Below are 24,394 nucleotides of genomic sequence, written 5' to 3'. Positions count from 1 at the left end.
GTGTGTGTGTGTGTGTGTGTGTGTGTGTGTGTGTGTGTGTGTGTGTGTGTGTGTGTGTGTGTGTGTGTGTGTGTGTGTGTGTGTGTGTGTGTGTGTGTGTGTGTGTGTGTGTGTGTGTGTGTGTGTGTTACCTTGAAGTGAGGTCTGGGCTTGGCTCAGTAGTGAGGGCAGTGTACGAGCAGTAGAAAGGATCCTGCTAAATGGCTGAGAGGAGCTAAGGCTGTAGGAAGCATTAGGTGCTGCCTGGGTCAGTTTGTGGATAGTTAGCAATGAGGCCAGGAAAGGGGGTGAGTCGGTGATGTACGGTCTGCTTTAGCCCTCACAGCAAATTTCCAGATACAATTGTGATTCTGTTAGTCAGTGTCATACAATACACACACACTTGATTGCTTGTCCCAAGCTGCAGTAAAGCACTTTTTGCTGCTCTGTATTAGTCCGAAATGTCCAATGCCACAGCTCTAATGAGCCCATATTCACACACACAGTATAGGCTATAGAAAGCGATGATCCCGCTATAACCAAAAAGCTTCCTGTGGTAGACAGAACAAAAGGTTACCTGTGGTAGACAGAACAAAAGGTTACCTGTGGTAGACAGAACAAAAGGTTACCTGTGGTAGACAGAACAAAAGGTTACCTGTGGTAGACAGAACAAAAGGTCACCTGTGGTAGACAGAACAAAAGGTTACCTGTGGTAGACAGAACAAAAGGTTACCTGTGGTAGACAGAACAAAAGGTTACCTGTGGTAGACAGAACAAAAGGTTACCTGTGGTAGACAGAACAAAAGGTTACCTGTGGTAGACAGAACAAAAGGTCACCTGTGGTAGACAGAACAAAAGGTTACCTGTGGTAGACAGAACAAAAGGTTACCTGTGGTAGACAGAACAAAAGGTTACCTGTGGTAGACAGAACAAAAGGTTACCTGTGGTAGACAGAACAAAAGGTCACCTGTGGTAGACAGAACAAAAGGTCACCTGTGGTAGACAGAACAAAAGGTTACCTGTGGTAGACAGAACAAAAGGTTACCTGTGGTAGACAGAACAAAAGGTTACCTGTGGTAGACAGAACAAAAGGTTACCTGTGGTAGACAGAACAAAAGGCTGTTTGAACCAGTAGACAACAACACTTCACATAAATGCATCAATATCCTTTACCCAAACAACATTTTCTTCTGACAGCATTACCATGCTTGGTCATGGTCTATTCATACAATCACTGGATAGACTTACTGGCAAATTATTAAATAATTGGCAGGGATACGTGCACAAAAACACTTTGAATGGAAAGAGGAGGTAGTAACAGTCTTTGGCCACAAGGTGGATTACTTGTATATTATATGGAGCCCGTCATTGAACATATATTGTAATATCCTGTTTTGATCCATCGTAATCATTCATATCATAATGATAAATCCATGCATACATGTATAACGCATATTCACCACTTCAACAGGTTCACTTCACCTCCATTCTTAAAATGTCTTCAGTCTAGTCTTCCTATGCAATTACAAAGTATTTCCATCGCTTCGTTTTGTCAAAAATCAGCCGCCTGTTCCTTTAAGACGGTCTCCAAAGTTTAGCGTATGACGTCAACCTTGGCATATCCATACCGCGAGCCGATCCAGTGGCGGAGAAGGGAATCTGTACGGCGGGAGAGACAGGTGAATTTAAAACTGGACGTGAGCGCTTCAGTATCAGGAGGAAGACACATACGTTACAGGTAGGACATTTTAAAAATACATGAGAAAAACTGCTGTTGTCTTCCTTGAATGAAACATATTTTTAATAGGAACTGGAAATGGGAATAGGAAGATAAGACTACTGTATAAAAAACAGAATAGTTCACATAGATAGATGCTGTTAGCTATAATTCTAAAAGTCTTATGATAATGAGAGTTTTATATTATTTTAAGCATCAACTATTAGCTTTAATGTATCCTCAAAAACAGATGTAGGTGTGCTGTAAGAAATAGGGCTTAACTTTGTCAAATATATTAACTCATTCAATGGCAAGGTGTTTTTTCTGTTGAAAATAAAACATATTCTGGAGAATAGTATGGCTACATTGCCGAAGAAGTTGGACGTCTCTTTCACAGTTTTCTATTTGCGTCAATTTGGCAGGAAATGCATGTTCAGTGAGCTCATATTTTTGCTTCTTTATTTGAATGAACTGCTAGGGTTGAGCAATGGACCATGCACGAACAATTTACCACACATTTTGTTTTGTAGTTTTCACGGCTATTTTCATAAAAATGTTTGAATTAATATACATATTGCATTAAGTATGCCCTACTTAATGGCTTCTTGCATGAAACGTCACTAATTCCACGGGGATATGCCAAATTAAATTATTATTATTTTGCATATAATAACTGATTTAGAACTTTCTGAGGTAAATGTTAACTTTTGCAATAATGGGTTGATTGACAAACTGCTTCCTTTGTGTTTTATTTCCACAGAGAATCATTGAAGATGAACACAGAGGTAAAACAAGAGCTCAAGTCATCACAATGTGAAACGATGGGTAAGAACCTTCACTATAAGACTTATATTCCAAAAACAATGTTGTGCGCAGTGTAATGGTGGCCCAAATAACGTATACGGTTTGAGATGTGTGTTAGGCTCCGTATTAAAGACTAAGATGGTGATGGTCTCTTCACAGACGTTAGCACCGCTGTGACAGATGAGAGGTCACAGACAGAGGAGGCGGAGGGAGGAGAAGAGACAGTGGAGAGGCAGGGAGAGGAAGAGGAGGCCCCAGAGAAGACCTCAGAGAGTGGAATGGAGTGCTCAGAACCCACAGGAAACGAGGGAATGACAGGTACGAAATACTTGTTGATGAGAACATTGTCCCAAAACCATGCTGTATTGACTAGTTTACCCACGTGCGTTCAATACTCAACCGACCTATGGTATGATATGCAACAAGTCATTGGGCTTAACAGAGGCTGCGAACAAAGGGGGTCAGACGCCCAAGACCACCAAAGTGTTAACCAGACATTGACTCCATTTTACAAGTTAGAGGAGTTGCTGGTAATTAGGCATTATTAATCATTACTTCCACATTTATAAACCATTTATTAATCATTGGTAATCATAAGTATACATCGTTTTTGTTTTGCATTCCCTAATCTAAAGTGAGCGCAATTAATACTTTATGTGTACTTTATAAATGTTTTGAGTGACCAGTGTAATATCTCCACAAAAAGACAGGCATGCAATTGGTGGACATTCCTGCAGTACCTGGTAAAATAATAGGTACACAACACAGGATGTGTAAGGAAATATATATATACATGTGTGAATAACTCACTTGCTAACATTTACAGATGTGGGAGCAATGATAAATGAAATGGTGAGTAAACTGTTTTTAAATGCCTTATAAATGGTTTATTATGGCCCCTTAAATAAAGTGTTACCGATTTGGTGTCTACTGGAGCTACTACTGGAGGCCTTGTTCTTCCTTATTTTAGTCTTTTGCCACAGCTACACGGTCCGGGTATAACCATGTAGCTCTGAATTTCTACTGAAGCGTGCCCCGAGGTTCACTGCTCTCAGGTCCTGGACTCTATATGGGGCCTCTCTCACTGTGCGAAGTTTCCATCGCACCTCTGAGCGCTTTGCATGACAACGAAGCACAGCTTTTCAGCACATCAGCCACCTCTGAGACCACAGTGTGGTATCTGGATGGAATATAACTTGACTCTCAGCAGGGGCAGGCATTGCAGGCCAGAGCCCAGGACTTGAGGTATACACAGTTGCAGTTGTAGGATATATAGACTGTAGGACTTGGGGGATAGCCTATACTCTGCAGGTCTTGAGATGTACTTGTATGGTATGAGGTGCACACTTGCAGGGTTTGGGGTACACACTTGTAGGGTTTGGGTCTTAAACTTGCAATGCTTGGGGTGTAGGCTTACTCTTGCTGGGCTTATTGGTGTGGGGCTGGGCAATACAGCCAAAATATAATTTCACTATATTTTTCTCATTTTTGATGATTGGCGGCATTTGACAGTATTTTATGTTTCTGAGTAATACAAGTTCCAAATATGTAGTGCATGACCCTAGAATGACAACAAATTCTGATCTCTTTTATTCGCGATCAAACTAGGACAAAACTGACAGTGAAGTAGTCCAATATGTTATGAATATGAAATATGAACTTTTAAGTTATTTAGCACTGTATAAAAAATATCTTTAAATATGTTATTGTAAAAATCCATACCGGTATGTGGGTGTTGACAATATATTGCCCAGCCCTATATTGTTGTACATTTGCTGGGCTTGAGTTATGCACTTTTAGGACTTGGGGTGGGTGCACACTTGCGTGGTTTGGGGTAAAAACTTCTAACTTGAAAGGCAATGCTACACTTTTGGGGAGGGCTATGCTCTCAATCTATATGTTCAGAAGAAGATGAAGCGTGGTTGTTGTTTTCTTTTCTTCAACGTTGACTGAGAGGTTTCTCTATGCTGCTTTGTTCTGCCCTGGTTCTGGTTTCTGAGCATTGAAAGGAAATGCCTTGCTGTTATCTCAGAAAACATCTCCTAAATATTTCTCTGACACTCTGCCTTGTCCTAAATTAGCCTAACCACACTAGGAGATGTGCTAGTATCAATATATTAAAATATTCTACAAATGTAGAAGTGGAGATGTGGCATTTATCACAAAGCCTTGTATAAGTTTCTGTCTGATGATTGGCCCCATGGAGCTCTGCTAACCAAGCTAGCACATTTGGTGCCTTGGAAGTTGTGGGAATGTACAGTACCAGTAAAAAGTTAGGACACACCTACTCATTCAAGGGTTTTTCTTAATTTTTACTATTTTTTACATTGTAGGATAATAGTGAAGACATCAAAACTATGAGCTAACACATATGGAATCATGTAGTAGCCAAAAAAGTGTTTAAAAAAATATTCAAAGTAGCCACCCTTTGCCTTTTTAATTTTTTTTTAACCTTTATTTAACCAGGCAAGTCAGTTAAGAACATATTCTTATTTTCAATGACGGCCTGGGAACAGTGGGTTAACTGCCTGTTCAGGGGCAGAACGACAGATTTGTACCGTGTCAGCTCGGGGGTTTGAACTCGCAACCTTCCGGTTACTAGTCCAACGCTCTTTGCACACTCTTGGCATTCTCTCAACCAGCTTCATGATGTATTCACCTGGAATGCATTTCAATTAACAGGTGTGCCTTGTTCAAAGTTAATTTGTGGAATCTCTTTCCGGCTTAATGTGTTTGAGCAAATCAGTTGGGCTTTGACAAGGTATGGGTGGTAAAGACCAAGTCCATATTATGGCAAGAACAGCTCAAATAAGCAAACAGTCCATCATTACTTTAATACATGAAGGTCAGTCAATGCGGAACATTTCACAAACTTTGAAAGTTTCTTCAAGTGCAGTCACAATAACCATCAAGTGCTATGATGAAACTGGCTCTCATGAGGACCGTCACAGGAAAGGAACACCCAGAGTTACCTATGCGGCAGAGGATACGTTCTTTAGAGTTAACAGCAGCCCCCCCAAAAAATTCAAGTAAAAGACACATCTCAACATCAACTGTTCAGAGGAGACTGCGTGATTCGGGCCTTAATGGCCGAATTGCTGCCAAGAAAAAACTACTAAAGGACACCAATAAGAAGAAGAGACATGTTTGGACCAAGAAACACGATCAATAGATATTAGACCGGTGGAAATCTGTCCTTTGGTCTGATGAGTACAAATTTGAGATTTTTGGTTCCAACCGCCTTGTCTTTGTGAGATGCGGAGTAGGTGAACGGATGATGTGTGATTCCCACCGTGAAGCATGGGGAAGGTGGTGTGATGGTGACACTGTTGGTGATTTATTTATAATTCAAGGCACACTTAACCAGCATGGCTACCTCAAAATTCTGCAGTGATATGCCAACCTATCTTGTTGGCGCTTAGTGGGACTATCATTTGTTTTTCAACAGGACAATGACCCAAAACACATCTCCAAACTGTGTAAGGGCTATTTGACCAAAAAGGAGAATGATGGAGTACTGAATCAGATAACCTGGCCTCCACAATCACCCGGACTCAACCCAATTGAGGTTGTTTGGGAGGAGTTGGACTGCATGAGAGAAGGAAAAGCAGCCAACAAGTGCTCAGTATATGTGGGAATTCCTTCAAGACTGTTTTATAAGCATTGCAGGTGAAGCTGGTTGAGAGAATGCCAAGAGTGTGCAAAGTTGTCATGGCTAATTTGAAGAATGTAAAATATATTTAGATTTGTTGAACACTTTTTTGGTTACTACATGATTTCATGTGTTATTTCATAGTTTTGATGTCTTCACTATTATTCTACAATGTAGAAAATAGTAAAAGTAAAACACATTTTTTTAAATAACTGAATGAGTAGGTGTGTCCAAACTTTTGACTGTTACTGTATATGTTTGGTTTCACATTGATTCGGGGAACGAAGCCATATGTTTCCTGACTGGTAAAACTGAACGTTTTTTTAACGTTATGAGAATGTTTTATTTTTAAGTTGCACTGAGTTTATGAGAATGTTTTACTCTGGTAACTTGAAAGTTTTCATGGGATCTTTTAATCTTTTATTAAAGCTCTGAGAATGGAAATGATAGGTTCTTTGTTGGTGTTTTAATAACTTCCTTAAACATTTCACAAAATGTTTCAATAACACTGCTAGCTTATTGTGGGTTAACTTTTTTGAAATCCAAGCACAGATAGGACACATGAAAATCAATTTCCTTAAGCAATAATTATGCAAATACGTTTATTTTTGATTGTGACACACCATGAGTGAGATTTGAACCTGTAATCTTCTGTTCTCTATCCATGGAACTAGTCCACTGCACCACCAGGATGGAGCTAGCATGTCATGCAAGCACTCATTAAGATCAGGTGTGGCCAATTAGTGGGCACGGCCAACACTCCTGAACACCATTAACAAGATAGAGGATAGAGAGAGTTTTGTGGATGCTGAGGACGAAATGTAAATGTAAATGTAAATCTCTGAACGTTACGAAAGTGTTCTTGTGTTTTTTATGGAACGTTTTCTTCACGTTCTGAAAACAGAATCAAACAATGTAGAAAATAGTCAAATTATCAAAACACAATGTCAGCCTTTAATTTCTTAAGGTATGTATAGACTATTTTCCTTTTAATCGGGCTGTTAAGACCTTTTACGTTGAATGTGACATATTTTAGTGGATTAAGCATAGGTTGGGTTTCAAATATGTAACTGAATAGAAATCTTTAGGAAGGAAACAATAAACATAGAAAAAAGGAAGAAAAAAATAATAAAAATCCCACCCACCCCGATTGTCTGACTAAAACAACAATCCCAACAATCAAACATGAATACACTTGTAGAGATACGTTGCTGCTCGCTTCTCATCTTGCTCTTTAAATGAGGGGGAAAGCAGTGGGCCTAAACCCACTTCTTGCTTCACCCAGTAGATATGGACTAGTAGTGACCGGGAGATACCAGCAGTTCAATCCGGATAAGAGAAAACAAACAAACTGCATTTTATCCCCCAGAGACCGTCCTGGCTCAGACGTTGCTCAGTTCTTTGAGAAAGGTGTGCACTTCTCCCGGTGTGTTGAAGAGATGGCTTTGGCCTTTGTACTGAACTTTCATCCGCGCAGGGTGGATGAGGTAGCCGGTGATGTTCTTCTCCTTCAGTGCTTTGGCGGCAGGTCTGAACTGCTTGCGGCGTCTGGCAAGATCCGCGCTCATATCTGGGAAAAGGCTGACCCTCTTTCCATCGATGGTGATGTCCCCTTTGGCTCTTGCGAGTTGCAGTATCTTCTCTCTGTCTTGGAAACGGAGGAACCTGATCAGGATGGCTCGTGGGGGCTCATCTGGCCGGGGTTTCGGCACTGATGTTCTGTGGGCGCGTTCGATTTCCAGCGGCTTGGTGAAGTTGATTATGCCTAGGACCTCCGGGATCCATTGAGTGAAGAAACGGACCGGGTCATGGCCCTCGCTGTCCTCTTTTAATCCCACCACACGGATATTACTACGTCTACGCTGGTTCTCCATCTGATCTACCTTGTTTTTGAGGTAGGCATTGTCCTTTTGCAGTTGTGTCAAGACCTGGTCATGTCTAGCGATGGTATCTTCAACTGTGCTAATCCTGAATGGTCGTCCAAAGTATTAACTTAAGGGGGCTGAATAATTTTGCACGCCCGATTTTTCCGTTTTTGATTTGTTAAAAAAGTTTGAAATATCCAATAAATGTCGTTCCACTTCATGATTGTGTCCCACTTGTTGTTGATTCTTCACAAAAAATACAGTTTTATATCTTTATGTTTGAAGCCTGAAATGTGGCAAAAGGTCGCAAAGTTCAAGGGAGCCGAATACTTTCGCAAGGCACTGTATATTCTCATCAACTCCTCCCATTCATAAATGGAGCATTTGTCTGTAACATCTCCTCTATATGTAGGAGGTTCCTTTATGTCTGATTGCATGATGAACTTAATTTTACTGAGATCTACATATCCTACCGACTCTGAATGATGATCACTTATCTTTTCTGTACTTACTGCTGGCTCATAAGTACTGGACCTGCCACTCTGTAGTTCTTCCCTAATGGAGCTCCCTATTTCCTGGGCTAGCTGAGTGACCAGCTCAGCTAGACCATCTACAGGGGCATTTGGATTAACACCAGATGAAGGGCTTTCATCCAATTTTTTTGTGGAGCAAAACATGGGGGAATCTCCTGCACCTACACACTTTACAGGGGTTTGATCAGAGTATGAGAAAAACCTCCCCCTCCCAGCAGTGAATTTGGGTTCATCACCATTATAAGATGCCGTGCCACTAAACCACTAATGTTACGTTAAAATGTCTGTTGATGAACACACTTTTATGTTGGTTAACAACACTGTCATCTCAGATTTTCAAAATATGATTTTGAACCATAGCTAAACAAGCATTTGTGTAACAGTATTGATAGCCTAGCATAGCATTAAACCTGGCATTCAGCATGCAACATTTTCACAAATACAAGAAAAGCATTCAAATAAAATAATTTACCTTTGAAGAACTTCAGATGTTTTCAATGAGGATACTCTCAGTTAGATAGCAAATGTTCCGTTTTTACAAAAAGATTATTTGTGTAGGACAAATCGCTCCGTTTTGTTCATCACGTTTGGCTACGAAAAAAACCTGTACCCAGGAGTGTAATTCTCTCCGCAAGCTCATTAGCATAACCCAACGTTAACTATTCATGAAAATTGCAAATGAAATGAAATAAATATATTAGCTCTCAAGCTTAGCCTTTTGTTAACAACACTGTCATCTCAGATTTTCAAAATATGCTTTTGAACCATAGCTAAACAAGCATTTGTGTAACAGTATGACGCGGTGATTGAGCTGACGTCGATCAACGATGAATCCGGGTCTAGAAGGCACCGATGTAACCGGTGCTATACTGCACCGCTGTAACTCTGTGTTGTGTGTGGTTGATTGAGACTATAGACGTGGACTTTGGAGACCAGGTAGTTTTAATTAAGCAGAACTCACTCTCTGCATCTTGCATCTGCATCCAAAAGGAAATAAAACATTTGTAGAGCACATATGTTCTGAGAATCGTCGCCTCTTTCTACAACAGATGCACAATAGGAGGGATTGGGATCATTCGAGGAGCAAGCCATCGTTCACACATACAATAGCATACAAAATGCAATTGCCATGTTGACTGTAGGAAAGTCCACCAAAGCTTTTGCCAGAAAATTGACTGTTAATTTCTCGACATAAGCCGCCTCCAATGTCGTTTTTGAGAATTTGGCAGTACGTCCAACCGGCCTCACAACCGCAGACCACGTGTAACCACTCCAGCCCAGGACGTCCACATCTGGCTTCTGTCTGTAATAAAGCCCTTTTGTGGGGAAGAACTCATTCTGATTGGCTTGGCCTGGCTCCCCTGTGGCTGCGCACTTGCCCTCCCAGTCCCATCCATTGCTGCACCCCTGCTCTCCCAGTCCCACCCATGGCTGCGCCCCTGCCCAGTCCTGTGAAATCCATAGATTGGGGCCTAATGAATTTAATTCAATTGACTGATTTCCTTATATGAAATGTAACTCAGAAAAATATTTCATTGTTACTTGCGGCGTTTACATTTTGGTTCAGTATAGTTAACGTTAGCGAACTCTGCATTCTATACGGGTATGCCAATGGCCTGCTGCGATGCCCACTATATAGCGCTTTTCAGATCTATTCATATATTTAGCTACGGCAGATAGCTAGATCAGTGATGAGATGACCATTCAGTAAATGTGTAAATATGTAAATATGTAAACTAGCGGGCTTGGCCACCAATTCAATGGCTGGTCTTACCTTATCCTTGATCAGCATTTTGACTGTCGCATAAAATACGCTTTAAATTGATGTAAAAAAGACCAAATCCACACTTAGTGTGGTACTGTCAAATTGAGCAAACCAGATTGTTCAATCTTTTTGATTCAACTTTATTTCCTGTGTAAATCACTATTCTGTCCGTCCATCGTGTTTTGTGAGACGCTTTACAGACTACTTTATGGGGAAAAGATGTGACTATTACCATTTTTACTTTTAAAACCCATAAAAATTCAAGGATGTTTTCAGACCAGGAAATACCAAAAGTGATGATGTTGGTAGGTTTTTAGGTCTATAATTATCGCTCCTTGACCTCTCACGGGTGTTCCGAATTAAGATGATTAGGATCAATTGGTCCATAAATATTTCTAGTTTGTAGGCACTCCTAGATCATTCAGTCATGTCACTCCTTTGGCAATGTGCAATTGTTTTGACTGTCGTAGCAGCAAGCGCTGCCAATGAAGGTACGTCTAATAATGATCTTAGAGACTCACAGCTGTAATCACTGCCAAAGGTGCTTCTACAAACTATTGACTCTGTCATGTATCAGTATGCAGAGGTGAGTACAGAGTCAGGCGCAGGACACAGAACTGAGTAAAATAACGTGCTTTACTCGGAAAGTAATCAACCATAAATTCCACGCAGGGAAAACACACCATAACACAGAGGACTGAAAACACTAGACAAGGAACAATCACGCACAAAACATCATGGGAACCAGAGGGTTAAATAGGGAAATAATTCTAACGTAATGAGTACCAGGTGTGTACAATCAAGACAAAACAAATGGAAAAAGAAACGTAGATCGGTGGCAGCTAGAAAGCCAGTGACGACGACCGCCGAACGCCACCTGAACTTCGGCAGAAGTGACAAACTCAGGGGTGTGAATACTTACAGTACCTGTCAAAAGTTTGGACACACCAACTCATTCAGGGGTTTTTCTTTAATTTGACTATGAACGTTACAACATTTTGGTTCTTGGGAACAATTTGAGAACATGTTTTTAAATAGAACCATGAGGAAACCTGTAGGAAACATAATTGCTGAAGTACAGAAATTCCCACAGAAGAACATTGTTTCTTAATATTCTTGGAACAATTTGAGAACATTACTTTAACCTTCCTGTTGTGTACGTTTTATGTTAATTAATTCTGTGTTCCCGGTCCAAAATGACCACCCCATTATAGCTGATTATAAATTCACAATAATACATATATTATCACCTAATGTTGTGTTAGATCTTTTTATCAACTTAAGTTCTTGGGAACATTATAAGTTTTGAACTTCTATAAACTTCTATTTGCTATTTAGGCTATTTATGGCCTGTAGACCTACTTGACTTGAGTTTTTTAGTTTAAAAAAAGCATAATGTATGGATTATTTTGACAATAGCAAATACTCAGATTAAACATATTGTGCTATTTATCACAGACTACTTTGTGTCAAAGTTTAACAAGGACATTTGATTTGAAACCATTTCACATTTTGAAATAGTGACAGGATTTTATGTCATCAACATAAAATGTGGCGTATCTCGTTGGCCCTGGAGTCATTCTGATAACATGTTCAGCCGACAGCCGACGTCTCCTCAGGTGGGGAGGAAGATTCTTTGACTGGAATGTAACAACAACCTCAGCAGGGCCCTCTTTCTCACCACTGGTTGTCTCTTGGTCTTCAACTTCTGACACTTCCTCCTCTAATGCATCTTCATTGTCAGTTTCCTGGCCTCTCTCCTCACCAGTGTCATGATCAAAGATATGATCCAGAGCCTCACATTCAGTATATCGTTTGGTCATCGTGCTGCCACAGAATGAATTGTGAGCAAGGCCTCAAAAAAGCTTTATATACCAGAGTTGTGAGAAAAGTTCTATATATTATTGAAACAATGTTTCGATTGTTTGTGAGAATGCCAACAAGTGTTGTTCCCGTGGGGGAAGATTATATTGGGGAAAGGTTCCCATGGGTATTGCCATGGAAGCCAAGAAGGGGAGTGGTGTGTGTGTGTGTGTGTGTGTGTGTGTGTGTGTGTGTGTGTGTGTGTGTGTGTGTGTGTGTGTGTGTGTGTGTGTGTGTGTGTGTGTGTGTGTGTGTGTGTGTGTGTGTGTGTGTGTGTGTGTGTGTGTGTGTTTTTAATTGTAGTCTCACCCATTCATTTGTAATGACTGGTCATTTTTGTCCAAGAACACCACAGGTGTACAAAAGTTAAATAAAACAGCCAAAATGTTATATAAAAAAAAAATTGTGTTCAGATGCCCTGTGTAGACAAAGTCATGGAACTTTATGACAATTAGATTAAATGAACTACAATTTTCAGAGAGAAAACGTATAAATCGGTCCAATTCGACCGGAACACAGCAGGAGGGTTAAATGGAACCATGTAGGAAACGTTATATTGAAGTAATGAAATTCCTGAAGAAAGTTGTTTCTTTTTTCTTTCTTTAAAAAAACAACAACATTTTACCCCTTTTCCTCCCCAATTTCGTGGTATCCAATTGTTAGTAGCTACTATCTTGTCTCATCGCTACAACTCCCGTAAGGGCTTGGGAGAGACAAAGGTTGAAAGTCATGCGTCCTCCGATACACAACCCAACCAAGCCGCACTGCTTCTTAACACAGCGCGCATCCAACCCGGAAGCCAGCCGCACCAATGTGTTGGAGGAAACGCTGTGCACCTGGCAACCTTTGTTGGCGTGCACTGCGCCCTGCCCGCCACAGGAGTCGCTGGTGCGCGATGAGACAAGGATTTCCCTACCGGCCAAACCCTCCCTAACCCAGACGACGCTAGGCCAATTGTGCGTCGCCCCACGGACCGGTTACAACAGAGCCTGGGCGCAAACCCAGAGTCTCTGGTGGCACAACTGGCGCTGCAGTACAGCGCCCTTAAACACTGTGCCACCCGGGAAGCCAAAAAGTTGTTTCTTAACATTCTCTCAACAATTTAAGAACATTCCCAAAGACAAACCATTTGGAGAAGGTTCCTAGCTTTTTTTATGTCCATATTTGCAGAAAATTGCATGTGGAATCATTAGATAGGTTTTACAACATAGACCGGCATTTTACTCTTCGCACACTGGCAGTGGACAAAATAATAACTTTTGAGGTTTAAAGTAGTAATCAGCAGTAGAAACAATAACAAAGCCAGCTCCCCACCCCTGGTTCTGTAAAAATCAGAGGGATGGGGCTGGAGAAATGTAACCACTCTCAAATTTGTATGCAGAGCTATGGATGCAAGAATTGATCATCCATGATATCAAAATGATTTAACCATGTTTTGAGGCTATACAGTGTTTGTTACATGTTCTTTGTTTACAAACATTGGAGTTAAACAAGCTTATATTTTGGGTTTTGATGGGCTACGACAGTTGAACTAAGCTCATGAGGCATTTGTAAGTTATATTCTTCAAGAATCAATGTGCACATATAATTAATTTATAAGTCCAAAAATGAATGTAGCAACTGCTGATTGCCCCTTTAAAGTCAGTCAGTCTGTTTATGAAACCGGTCAGCTGAAATAACACTAGTCCCCAAAATATATATTTTTTTACGTTGTTTTACTACCATAGACCAGTCACAACTACCGGTAGTTTTATGCAATTAGCTCCAGGTGCTCATGAAGTCAAATAACCAAAGAGGGAAATATATTTAACCCTCTCTTTCACCTCCTTCCTAGATGGGGTTCCCGTGAAAACTGAGAGGGAAGAGTATGACGACAATGACGATCAGTACCCCAAGAGTGAAGAAGAAGGTGAACGAGACAATTACCTTTATGAAGAAGAGGAAGAAGATGAGAAGGAAAGGGATGAGGAAGACGAAGGAGAAGAAGAGGGGGAAGGGGAGGAAGAAGGAGAAGCCCTTAACGAACCACAGGACCTGTCTCTGGCAGATTATGTAAAGTATCAGAGTACAGGCCCGCAGGACGCCCTCACCAACTCTTCGTTGTACGCAGCAGTACCCCGCAGCCAGGCAGCAGGCAAGCTCAACTGTGACATCTGTGGCCTGTCCTGCGTCAGCATCAATGTGCTGCTCGTGCACAAGCGAAGCCACACCGGTGAGCAGAGTAACACAGCCAAACCAACCCTGACCTTAAATAATGGTGTTTTTTGTTATATAACACTGCGGCATTGTGGCTTTGATAAACTTAGTAGATCAAGGTGTTTGATTTGAAATATTTGCGTTTCAATATGTACAGTGACTCATGCGTTACACTTTGAATGGACACATTTGACTTTACATGTACTCTACATTTCTTGCCCTAGTACTGATAAAATGCCATTTCAACATCTGCTATATTACAGTAATCACACTTCACTCAATGGTCTGCTTTATTAGACATGTGGAACAAACCAGGTGTTACTTCTATTTAGTCACAGTACTACTGAGTAATACATACCAGTAAACATACCACAGTAGCTCAACTATATGCTACATAACTACTGTATCAGTAAGTCTTGGCAGTGTTGACAGAGTTTCTCCATGACATAGGATCCCTCTGTTTTTTCCTACACCTAGGTGAACGTCCATTCCACTGCAGCCAGTGTGGTGCCTCCTTCACCCAGAAGGGAAACCTGCTTCGCCACATCAAACTGCACTCCGGGGAGAAGCCCTTCAAGTGCCCTATGTGCAGCTACGCCTGCCGCAGACGAGACGCCCTCAGCGGACACCTGCGCACTCACTCAAGTACCTATCCACCATCTGTGTGCCACCTGCGTTTACATATGTATGACCACACATGCATATTATAATAACACAAACTCATGTATTTTCCACCTATTCGCACTTACTCACACACGTACACAAAATATATGTGTACACATGCAAACAAACACACACGTAGGTACTTATAACCTGTCTGCACACAGTTATTTAGATATACCACTTCACGTTGGGGCTGCCAGTGACGCTCATTTAAAGAGGTTCTTGAGGCCTCCCGAATGGCACAGACCCAGGTTCATTTCCCGGGCTGTGCCACAACCGGCCGTAGCCGGGAGTCCCATATTTATGTATTTATTTATTTTACCGTTATTTTACCAGGTAGGTTGACTGAGAACACGTCCTCATTTACAGCAACGACCTGGGGAATAGTTACAGGGGAGAGGAGGGTGTAACGGCTTTCGTTCGTCGAAAGAGAGTCGAACCGAAATGCAGCGTGGTTGTTACTCATGTTCTTTAATGAAGAGAATGACGATACATGAAATAACGAAATAAATACAAAAACAACAAACGGAACGTGAAACCTAATACAGCCTATCTGGTGAACACTACACAGAGACAGGAACAATCACCCACGAAATACACAGTGAAACCCAGGCTACCTAAATACGGTTCCCCATCAGAGACAACAATTATCACCTGACTCTGATTGAGAACCGCCTCAGGCAGCCAGCCTAAACTAGACACACGCCTACAAAAAACCCAATACGACAACACAATAAACCCATGTCACACCCTGGCCTGAACAAATATATAACGAAAACACAAAATACAATGACCAAGGCGTGACAGAACCCCCCCCCCTAAGGTGCGGACTTCCGGACGCACCTGACAAACATAGGGAGGGTCCGGGTGGGCGTCTGTCCATGGTCCATGTCTGTTCCGGCTCGGGATGTGGACCCCACTCCATTAATGTCATAGTTCCTCCCCTTCGCGTCCTGGGATAATCTACCCTCGCCGCCGACCATGGCCTAATAGTCCTCACCCAGAACCCCACTGAACTGAGGGGCAGCTCGGGACTGAGGGGTAGCTCGGGACTGAGGGGCAGCTCGGGACTGAGGCAGCTCGGGACTGAGGGGAAACTCGGGACTGAGGGGAAGCTCGGGACTGAGGGGCAGCTCGGGACTGAGGGGCAGCTCGGGACTGAGGGGCAGCTCGGGACTGAGGGGCAGCCCGGGATTGAGGGGCAGCCCAGTACTGAGATGAAGCTCAGGCAGGTAGTAGGCTCCGGTAGATCCTGGCTGGCTGGCGGATCTGGAAGATTCTGGTTGACTGGCAGATCTGGAAGAGACTGGTTGACTGGCAGATCTGGAAGAGACTTGTTGACTGGCAGATCTGGAAGAATCTGGTTGAATGGCAGATCTGGAAGATCATGGCTGACTGGCGGATCTAGCTGCTCTGGCTGCTCCATGCAGATTGACAGCTCTGGCTGCTTCATGTAGACTGACAGCTCTGGCTGCTCCATGCAGACTGGCAGCTTTGTGCAGACTGACAGCTCTGGCTGCTCTATGCAGACTGGCAGCTCTGGCTGCTCCATGCAGACTGGCAGCTCTGGCTGCTCCATGCAGATTGACAGCTCAGGCTGCTCCATGCAGACTGACAGCTCTGGCTGCTCCATGCAGACTGGCAGCTTTGTGCAGACTGGCAGCTCTGGCTGCTCCATGCAAACTGGCAGCTCTGGCTGCTCCATGCAGACTGACAGCTCTGGCTGCTCCATGCAGACTGGCAGCTCTGGCTGCTCTATGCAGACTGGCAGCTCTGGCTGTTTAATGCAGACTGAGAGCTCTGGCTGCTTCGTGCAGACTGACAGCGCAGGCTGCTCAATGCAGACTGACAGCTCTGGCTGCTCCATGCAGGCTGGCAGCACCTTGCAGACTGGCAGCTCCTTGCAGACTGGCAGCTCCTTGCAGACTGACAGCTCTGGCTGCTCCATGCAGGCTGACAGCTCCTTGCAGACTGACAGCTCCTTGCAGACTGGCAGCTCCTTGCAGACTGACAGCTCTGGCTGCTTCATGCAGACTGGCAGCTCAGGCTGCTCCAAACAGGCAGGAGGCTCCGGCAGCGCTGTAGAGGAGGAAGGCTCTAGAAGCGCTGAACAGGCGGGAGACTCCAGCAGCGCAGGAGAGGCGAGGCGCACTGTAGGCCTGATGCGTGGTGCTGGCACTGGTGGTACTGGGCCGAGGCCACGCACAGGAAGCCTGGTGCGGGGAGCTGCTACCGGAGGGCTGGTATGTGAAGGTGGCACAGGATGGACTGGACCGTGAAGGTGTACTGGAGAGCCTGAGAGCAGGACTGGCACAGGACGTGCAAGGCTAGGTAGGTATACAGGAGGCCTAGTGCGTGAGGCTGGCACATTTTTACATTTACATTTACATTTAAGTCATTTAGCAGACGCTCTTATCCACCAGCCGCCTAACACGCACCTCAGGACGAGTATGGAGCGCTGACCCAGGTGCCATCAAATCCCCGACACGCTCCGTCGGACGAATCTTGTACCTAAAGCACCAAGCTGGCAACTCCCTCATTACTCTCCACCCCACCTTCCCCATTAACTCCTTCACAGTCTCTGCTTCACTCACCTCTAACACCGGCTCTGGTTCTGGTCTCCTCCTTGGCTCCTCACGATTAACAAGGAGAGTTGGCTCAGGTCTGTCTCCTGACTCAGCCACTCTCCCTCTGAGCCCCCCCCAATAAAGTTTAGGGGCTGACTCACGGACTTTCTTCTGCGCCGTCGTGATTGTCTCTCCAACTCCATTCTCCTATAGCCCTCTTCGCACTGCTCCAGCGAATCCCAGGCGGGCTCCGGCACTCTCTCTGGGTCGACCGTCCACCTGTCTATTTCATCCCACGTCGTATACTCCATGCTTCTGCTGTCCATAACGTCCTCCCTTCGCTGCTCCTGCTGTCGCTGCCTGTAACCACGCCACTCGGTCCGTGTGTGGTGGGTGATTCTGTAACGGCGTTCGTTCGTCGAAAGAGAGTCGAACCGAAATGCAGCGTGGTTGTTACTCATGTTCTTTAATGAAGAGAATGACGATACATGAAATAACTAAATAAATACAAAAACAACAAACGGAACGTGAAACCTAATACAGCCTATCTGGTGAACACTACACAGAGACAGGAACAATCACCCACGAAATACACAGTGAAACCCAGGCTACCTAAATACGGTTCCCCATCAGAGACAACAAGAATCACCTGACTCTGATTGGGAACCGCCTCAGGCAGCCAAGCCTAAACTAGACACACCCCTAATCAACCACAATCCCAATGCCTACAAAAACCCCAATACGACAACACAATAAACCCATGTCACACCCTGGCCTGAACAAATATATAACGAAAACACAAAATACAATGACCAAGGCGTGATAGAGGGGGGTGAATGAGCCAATCGTAAACTGGGGATTAATAGGTGACCGTGATGGTTTGAGGGCCAGATTGGGAATTTAGGGTGTGAGGACGGAGCACAATTGGCCCAGTGTTGTCCGGGTTAGGGGAGGGTTTGGCCGGTGGGGCTTTACTTGGCTCATCGCGCTCTAGCGACTTATTGTGGCGGGCCGGGTGCCTGCGGGCTGACCCCGGTTGCCAGTTGAACAGTGTTTCCTCTGACACATTGGTGCGGCAGGCTTCCGGGTTAAGCTGGCGGGTGTTAATGAGCGCGGTTTGGCGGGTCATGTTTCGGAGGACGCATGACTCCACCTTCGCCTCCCTAGCCCGTTGGGGAGTTGAGGCGATGAGACAATATATTTTTTTAAAATAGGGAGAAAAAGGGGGTGAGATAAAACAACAAAAAATATAGGAGGTTCTTGCAGAGATCGTAGTTGCCCCATTATTTAACAACAGCCTCAGCAAGCAAAGTGTATGATGGTTTGAAGTGGGAGTTTGTAGTTTTAACTGAAACTCTTTTCTCACAGTAGAGAAGCCCTACAAGTGCAACCACTGCGGTCGCAGTTACAAGCAGCGCAGCTCCCTTGAAGAGCACCGAGAGAGGTGCCATGTGTACATCCAGAACAAAGGCAACGCTGAGAGAGGTGAGAGGCCCCGGGACACTCCTACATACCCTCTGTTACACACACACACTTCAGATACCACACACGTACACACTTACACAAACACACTTTAGACATACACACATACACACTTTACTCATGCAATCACACACACACACACATGCACACACACACACACACACACACACACACACACACACACACACACACACACACACACACACACACACACACACACACACACACATACAACATTCACAGGCACTCACTTACACTCAGATATGTGCACATTCTGTTATCTACTCACACATTTGTGCACACACACATACATACATACAAATTTGCTGTCTGCAGAGTTGTGTAGCTTCATTCCATTGAGTTCATGGTCGTAAGTTAGCCCACCATTAGAGCTAAATAGGTTGTGGCTGTTGCTGTGGGAGACGTTGTGATGTAAGGACACCAGAGAGGAAGTCAGTCAGAAGAGATGTAGGACAAATGTCTCAGTGTCGTGATCTGACTGCACACCCCCCAGAAGTCTGTTTGACTGCCATGGTGGACAGCCAAGACGGTTGCGACACAAACAATACTCTGTTGTTTTGTGGTCGGTTGAATGTCGTAAGTACGGCAGATAGATAGCGTGTGGTGAGGAAGCACATCCTCGACCTGCGGTCTTCCTCCTGCAGGCCTCACTAGTCGATGAGGCAAAACACCAGGAAGTGAGGTCACGGGCTTTGTTATCTTGGCTGCGATCAAATTTTCATTGGTTTCTCCGAGGGTGAGTTTCATTTTAAAGTAATTTTGTTTGTTAGCGCTGTAAAAGAAAAAGAGAATTTCACAACCTCAAATGCTCAAGGCAGTGGACAGTTGCAGCACAGGGGACAGAAAGCACACACTCTGTCCTTACTGTACCTCTGTACTGCTAAGAGACATCTCTCTCTCTCTGTGTATCTCTCAGCCGGTGAGGACACCCACGTGTCCAGGACTACTCACATGGGCACGGAGCGCGCTCTGCTACTGGACAGGTTGGCGAGCAACGTAGCCAAACGCAAGAGCTCTATGCCACAGAAGTTCACTGGTAAGACCAGTCTGACTCATTCCTCACTTACAGTTCAACTGTCTCGCAGGTTGTCACCTTGGTAGGGTTAACTAGGCATGGGCGAGTGTGGGCGTTCATTCAAACAAAATGATGATTACTTTGTGACTAGACTTTGTGACTAGATGGTTGCTTACTCTTTTGAGAAATTGTTAATTTGGTAATTCAATAGCAATTTGATTAATTGTTGCTGCTGCTGCTGCTATTATTTTATTAGTGTTTACTGTCAGTTGCATTTAATTAAAACAAATGTAAGTTTTAAGTGTATCATATCGTTGTCTGTCTAAGCTACATGTCTGTTTGTCTGTCTCTTTCGCTGTCTCTCTCTCTATCTGTCTATTTGTCTCTCTATCTATGCAGTTCTCCTGTCCCCCCTTGCTTTGCTTGCCAAGCAGGAATTTTGGCCAGAACTGCAGCCTCATCTGCTGCACCGCGCCATAGGGTGGTAGACCACTGCCCTAATTTCCCTGCCTGATGTATATGTTAGGTGGGTATGGTTAACCACGCATAGGAATAGAATGCCAATAACATGAAGCAATCGTGGGAGATGTGCCTTTTGCACACTGGAACTCTCTCACACACAAACTGGCAAGTATAAACATCCAAGTTGTAGTGCTTCATTGAAACTTCTACACTACTACTGCTGAGTGTTTGAAACCCGTCAGTTTCAGTAAATTAGTGATTTGTCATCACGTTGACTTCCCAAACCCTAAGGCGTTGTATCCATTTCCTATACCCAGGTCACACTTTCTTGTCAAGCGTCTCCGCTTATCATGAACTGTTTAGTTTCAGAATTCGAGTCGCTGCAAAGAAACAGCAAGCGTCTGGCCTAAAGAGATCCTCCTATCACCCATCACCCTGACAAATGAACTGAAATCTTGCAATATAACGACCACAGGAGGAAAAGAGAGGTGGTGTGTTCGACCACAGGGTTGAAAACAGGCGAGAGCGCGAAACGTGAGCAGATGCCTCCGTCTCCTCTTGTGGTGGAACAGCAGCTGCAGCAGTGGAGACTGAGAGGCCTCTTCGTCTCCTCCTCGTCTCTGTGGCTGAGTCCTAAATGGCACCCTATTCCCTATAGTTCACCAAATGGCACCCTATTCCATAATGCACCATATAGTGACGTTTAGGACACAGCTTCTCTGTCCTGTCACGCCCTCTTAGTGTTCGTTCTGTGGTAAGAAGCTCGTTTATCTACAGGGTCAGCGTCTGCCTGCTAGTTCTCTATTGTACGAGCTATCAAGATTTCAATTGTACAGAATGTGCTTTTTTTCTTCAAGTGTGACCGAGCTTGCTCTTTTGCTGCTGAAGCTCCTTATAGTTAGTGGAGTTGGCTATCTTGTGGCTCCCTCTCCACTGCACATCTCTGGCTCTTTTCTGTCTGCGAAATGGTTACTGCAGAGACATTTATATAGAGATATATGTATATATATGGCCATATGTATATATATAGAGAGATATACAGTTGATGTATTTTTGTCTCTGGGTTAGTTGCCCCACCTGGGTTAGTTGCCCCACCTGCACAGTGCTGAGTGAGTGAGTGCTGAGGTGTCTCTCTTTGTGGGTGATCCAGGGGACAACGGCATGTGTCTGGACCTGAGCTTCAACAGGGAGCTGATCCACCGCTCTGACGCCATGGACCCTCCCCTCACCTCCCCAGGATCCGAGAACCACCACATCCACCAGCCCCTCTACACAGGCCATGACCCTGACTCTGCCTCCCCCCACAGGGCCTACCCCATCCCCCTGAGCCGCGCTGACATGAGCCCCCTGGCCCTCACCAATGGTCACAAGCTGGAGCAGCAGCTACCTGCCTACCTGCCCCGGCCCAGCCAGGGCCACCCTAGCATGGACTCACTCCACACCGATCGGGCCCAGCTCTCCCAGCCTCTCATCTACAACCTCGGGCACTTGCTGGGGCCCAGTCCCCACAACAGCCTCTCACACACCCATACCCAGGCCCACGCGCTCCCCATGCCACCCCTAGAGGCTCTGAGGGTGGTAAGGAGAGAAGGGGAGGTAGGGGTTGGGGTAGGTACAGGAGCGGGTGCGGTGTACCCCTGCGGTCACTGCAGGGTGTGGTTTCTGGATTACGTCATGTTCACCATCCACATGGGCTGCCACGGCTTCCGTGACCCACTGGAGTGCAATGTATGTGGCCATCGCAGCCGGGACCGCTACGAGTTCTCCTCACACATTGCACGCGGCGAGCACCGCCTGGAGTTGAAGTAGTGTAGACACACATGTGCACGTGAACACACACACACATACACCCATACATGTAGTCAGACTCCTAAACGGAATAATGCATACATATTTCTACACTTACACACACAAATTGTGTATTTACATTACATACACACAAAAAGTATCTCAGGGACTTTCCTTCTTGTTTTTTATTAGCACCAGTATTACCACACACAAAGAAATGTAGCATTTCAGTAAAGTAGCATTTAAAATGTTTTATAGAGTTTATTTTTCCATCTAAAATGATGGAAATGTATGTTTTATGTGGGACTACATTTTATTCTGCTTCACTAAGCCACGGAATAACATAAATATATATATTGTTTATTTTATTTTTGATTACTATTCAACAGAAGTGTCAATAGAAGTGGTAATAGGCAGTCAATATTTGGCATTACCTTTGCCGTGCCTGCTGCTTTTAGGATGTGATAAACTACAGTATGTCCAAATGTCCTCTGTATGTACAGCAGTAGTAGTAGGACATAGTACTGAGTACATTTTACGTTCACTGTAAGCTGACTGACAGACTCTGCTGTACATTTGTTTTCCTGTTAACTGTGCAGAAGTTTGAAAATAAAAAAAGAGAATTAAAGCTAATGTGTGGACTGTACCTTGTGAAAGAAGTAGCAAGCGTCACTACAGAAAGTGACAGTAATATATTATATTATTATTATATTATTATTATATTATTATATTATATTATTATATATATATTACAGAAAAATACGTCTTCTTAATAGTCTATGTGCAAAAAAAAAACTATCCTTATGATCTCAAAGGTCATGTGTCTCGTTTTAGGCTGTGGTTTGAGAAGTTCACAGCTTCAAAGAAAGACAGCACTTCACAATACACTCCCCTCTTCACAACTCAAAGTCAAACTGTTTCTCTGTCCTGGATTTCAACTTACAGTATTTATCTCGCGCTCCCAGAAGTTAAGGAGATGTGCTATGAACATGCGCTGTGAGAGACTGCTTTGTAGACATGTTCTGTGGCTCTGCTTATTGCACAAGTAGACAGTCATTAATAAAGAGCATGTAGGATTGATAGTAGGAATTATAATGTATTGCTGCTTGATTATTTTTCATTAATACCAATGTTTCACACTGTACATACAGTGTAACTTTAATGGGGAACTGTGCTTGCATGTAAAAGTTGGCTAAAGATATGGCAGGAGGGAACAAAATGTAAAAACACACTTGATTTGATTTGGGGGGAATGTTCCAATCACATTATGGGATTTTGAGATTCATTGTCCAATCCAGAGGCTGGTGCGATTCACTGATGGATTTCATTCTGCTTTTGTGGCTAAAGCAGGTCACTACTGTGGTTCGTCACCCAGTCAATAGTCTTGCTCTCCTGCTACGCTATACGTATTCAGTTCAACTCAATATGAAACTAGAAGTCTGGCACACAGTAAGCAATTCCCAAAGGGCAGAAGGTTCCTTAGGAAAGAACTTGCCAACCCCAATCCAGATAAGAAATACTCAAACCAATCGAAACTGCTTATGTCTACTTTCACCTGAGTATCAGTCAGTCACACCAGTAACTCACATACCTCATAACAACAGGTGTAGACTAACAGTGAAATGCTTACTTACAGGCTTTCCCAACAACACATAGAGAAAAAATGTGAAATGATAGAAAAAAACAAAAATAATAACACAAGGAATAAACACACAATGAGTAATGATAACTTGGCTATTTACACGGGGTACCAGTACCGAGTCATTGTGCAGAGGTAAGATATGGTAGAGCTAGATATGTACATATATATAGCTAGACTAATCAGACTCCCTAGTCGTATCAGTAACAGTAAGCAGGCAATAAGTTGACGAGCCAGCCACATGTCAGATAGACCAGGGACACAGTCAGTCACGACTCACTGCTCGGACCGGCGTCAGACCACCAGAACAGGTGTGAGTCTTTTATTTTATTTTACCTTTATTTTACTAGGCAAGTCAGTTAAGAACAAATTCTTATTTTCAA

The 24,394-nt window shown here is 43.7% G+C and overlaps 1 protein-coding gene across 1 annotated transcript; it reads left to right on the top strand.

Annotated features, from left to right (window-relative positions):
* Positions 1-1,455: 1,455 nt before the first annotated feature.
* On the top strand, positions 1,456-23,000 carry LOC118389399 (zinc finger protein Aiolos-like). The gene is made up of 8 exons (XM_052527696.1): positions 1,456-1,717; positions 2,457-2,521; positions 2,660-2,818; positions 14,013-14,390; positions 14,852-15,019; positions 18,973-19,089; positions 20,024-20,143; positions 21,735-23,000. Exons 1-8 carry the CDS (start codon positions 1,581-1,583, stop codon positions 22,391-22,393), a joined length of 1,803 nt encoding a protein of 600 aa, XP_052383656.1. The 5' UTR covers positions 1,456-1,580; the 3' UTR covers positions 22,394-23,000.
* The last annotated feature ends 1,394 nt before the right edge of the window (positions 23,001-24,394 follow it).

This window comes from Oncorhynchus keta, chromosome 10, assembly GCF_023373465.1.
Source record: "Oncorhynchus keta strain PuntledgeMale-10-30-2019 chromosome 10, Oket_V2, whole genome shotgun sequence".
Classification (NCBI taxonomy): domain Eukaryota; kingdom Metazoa; phylum Chordata; class Actinopteri; order Salmoniformes; family Salmonidae; genus Oncorhynchus; species Oncorhynchus keta.
The sequence above is the reverse complement of the archived record's forward strand: the minus strand, read 5'-3'. Positions and strand labels throughout refer to the sequence as shown.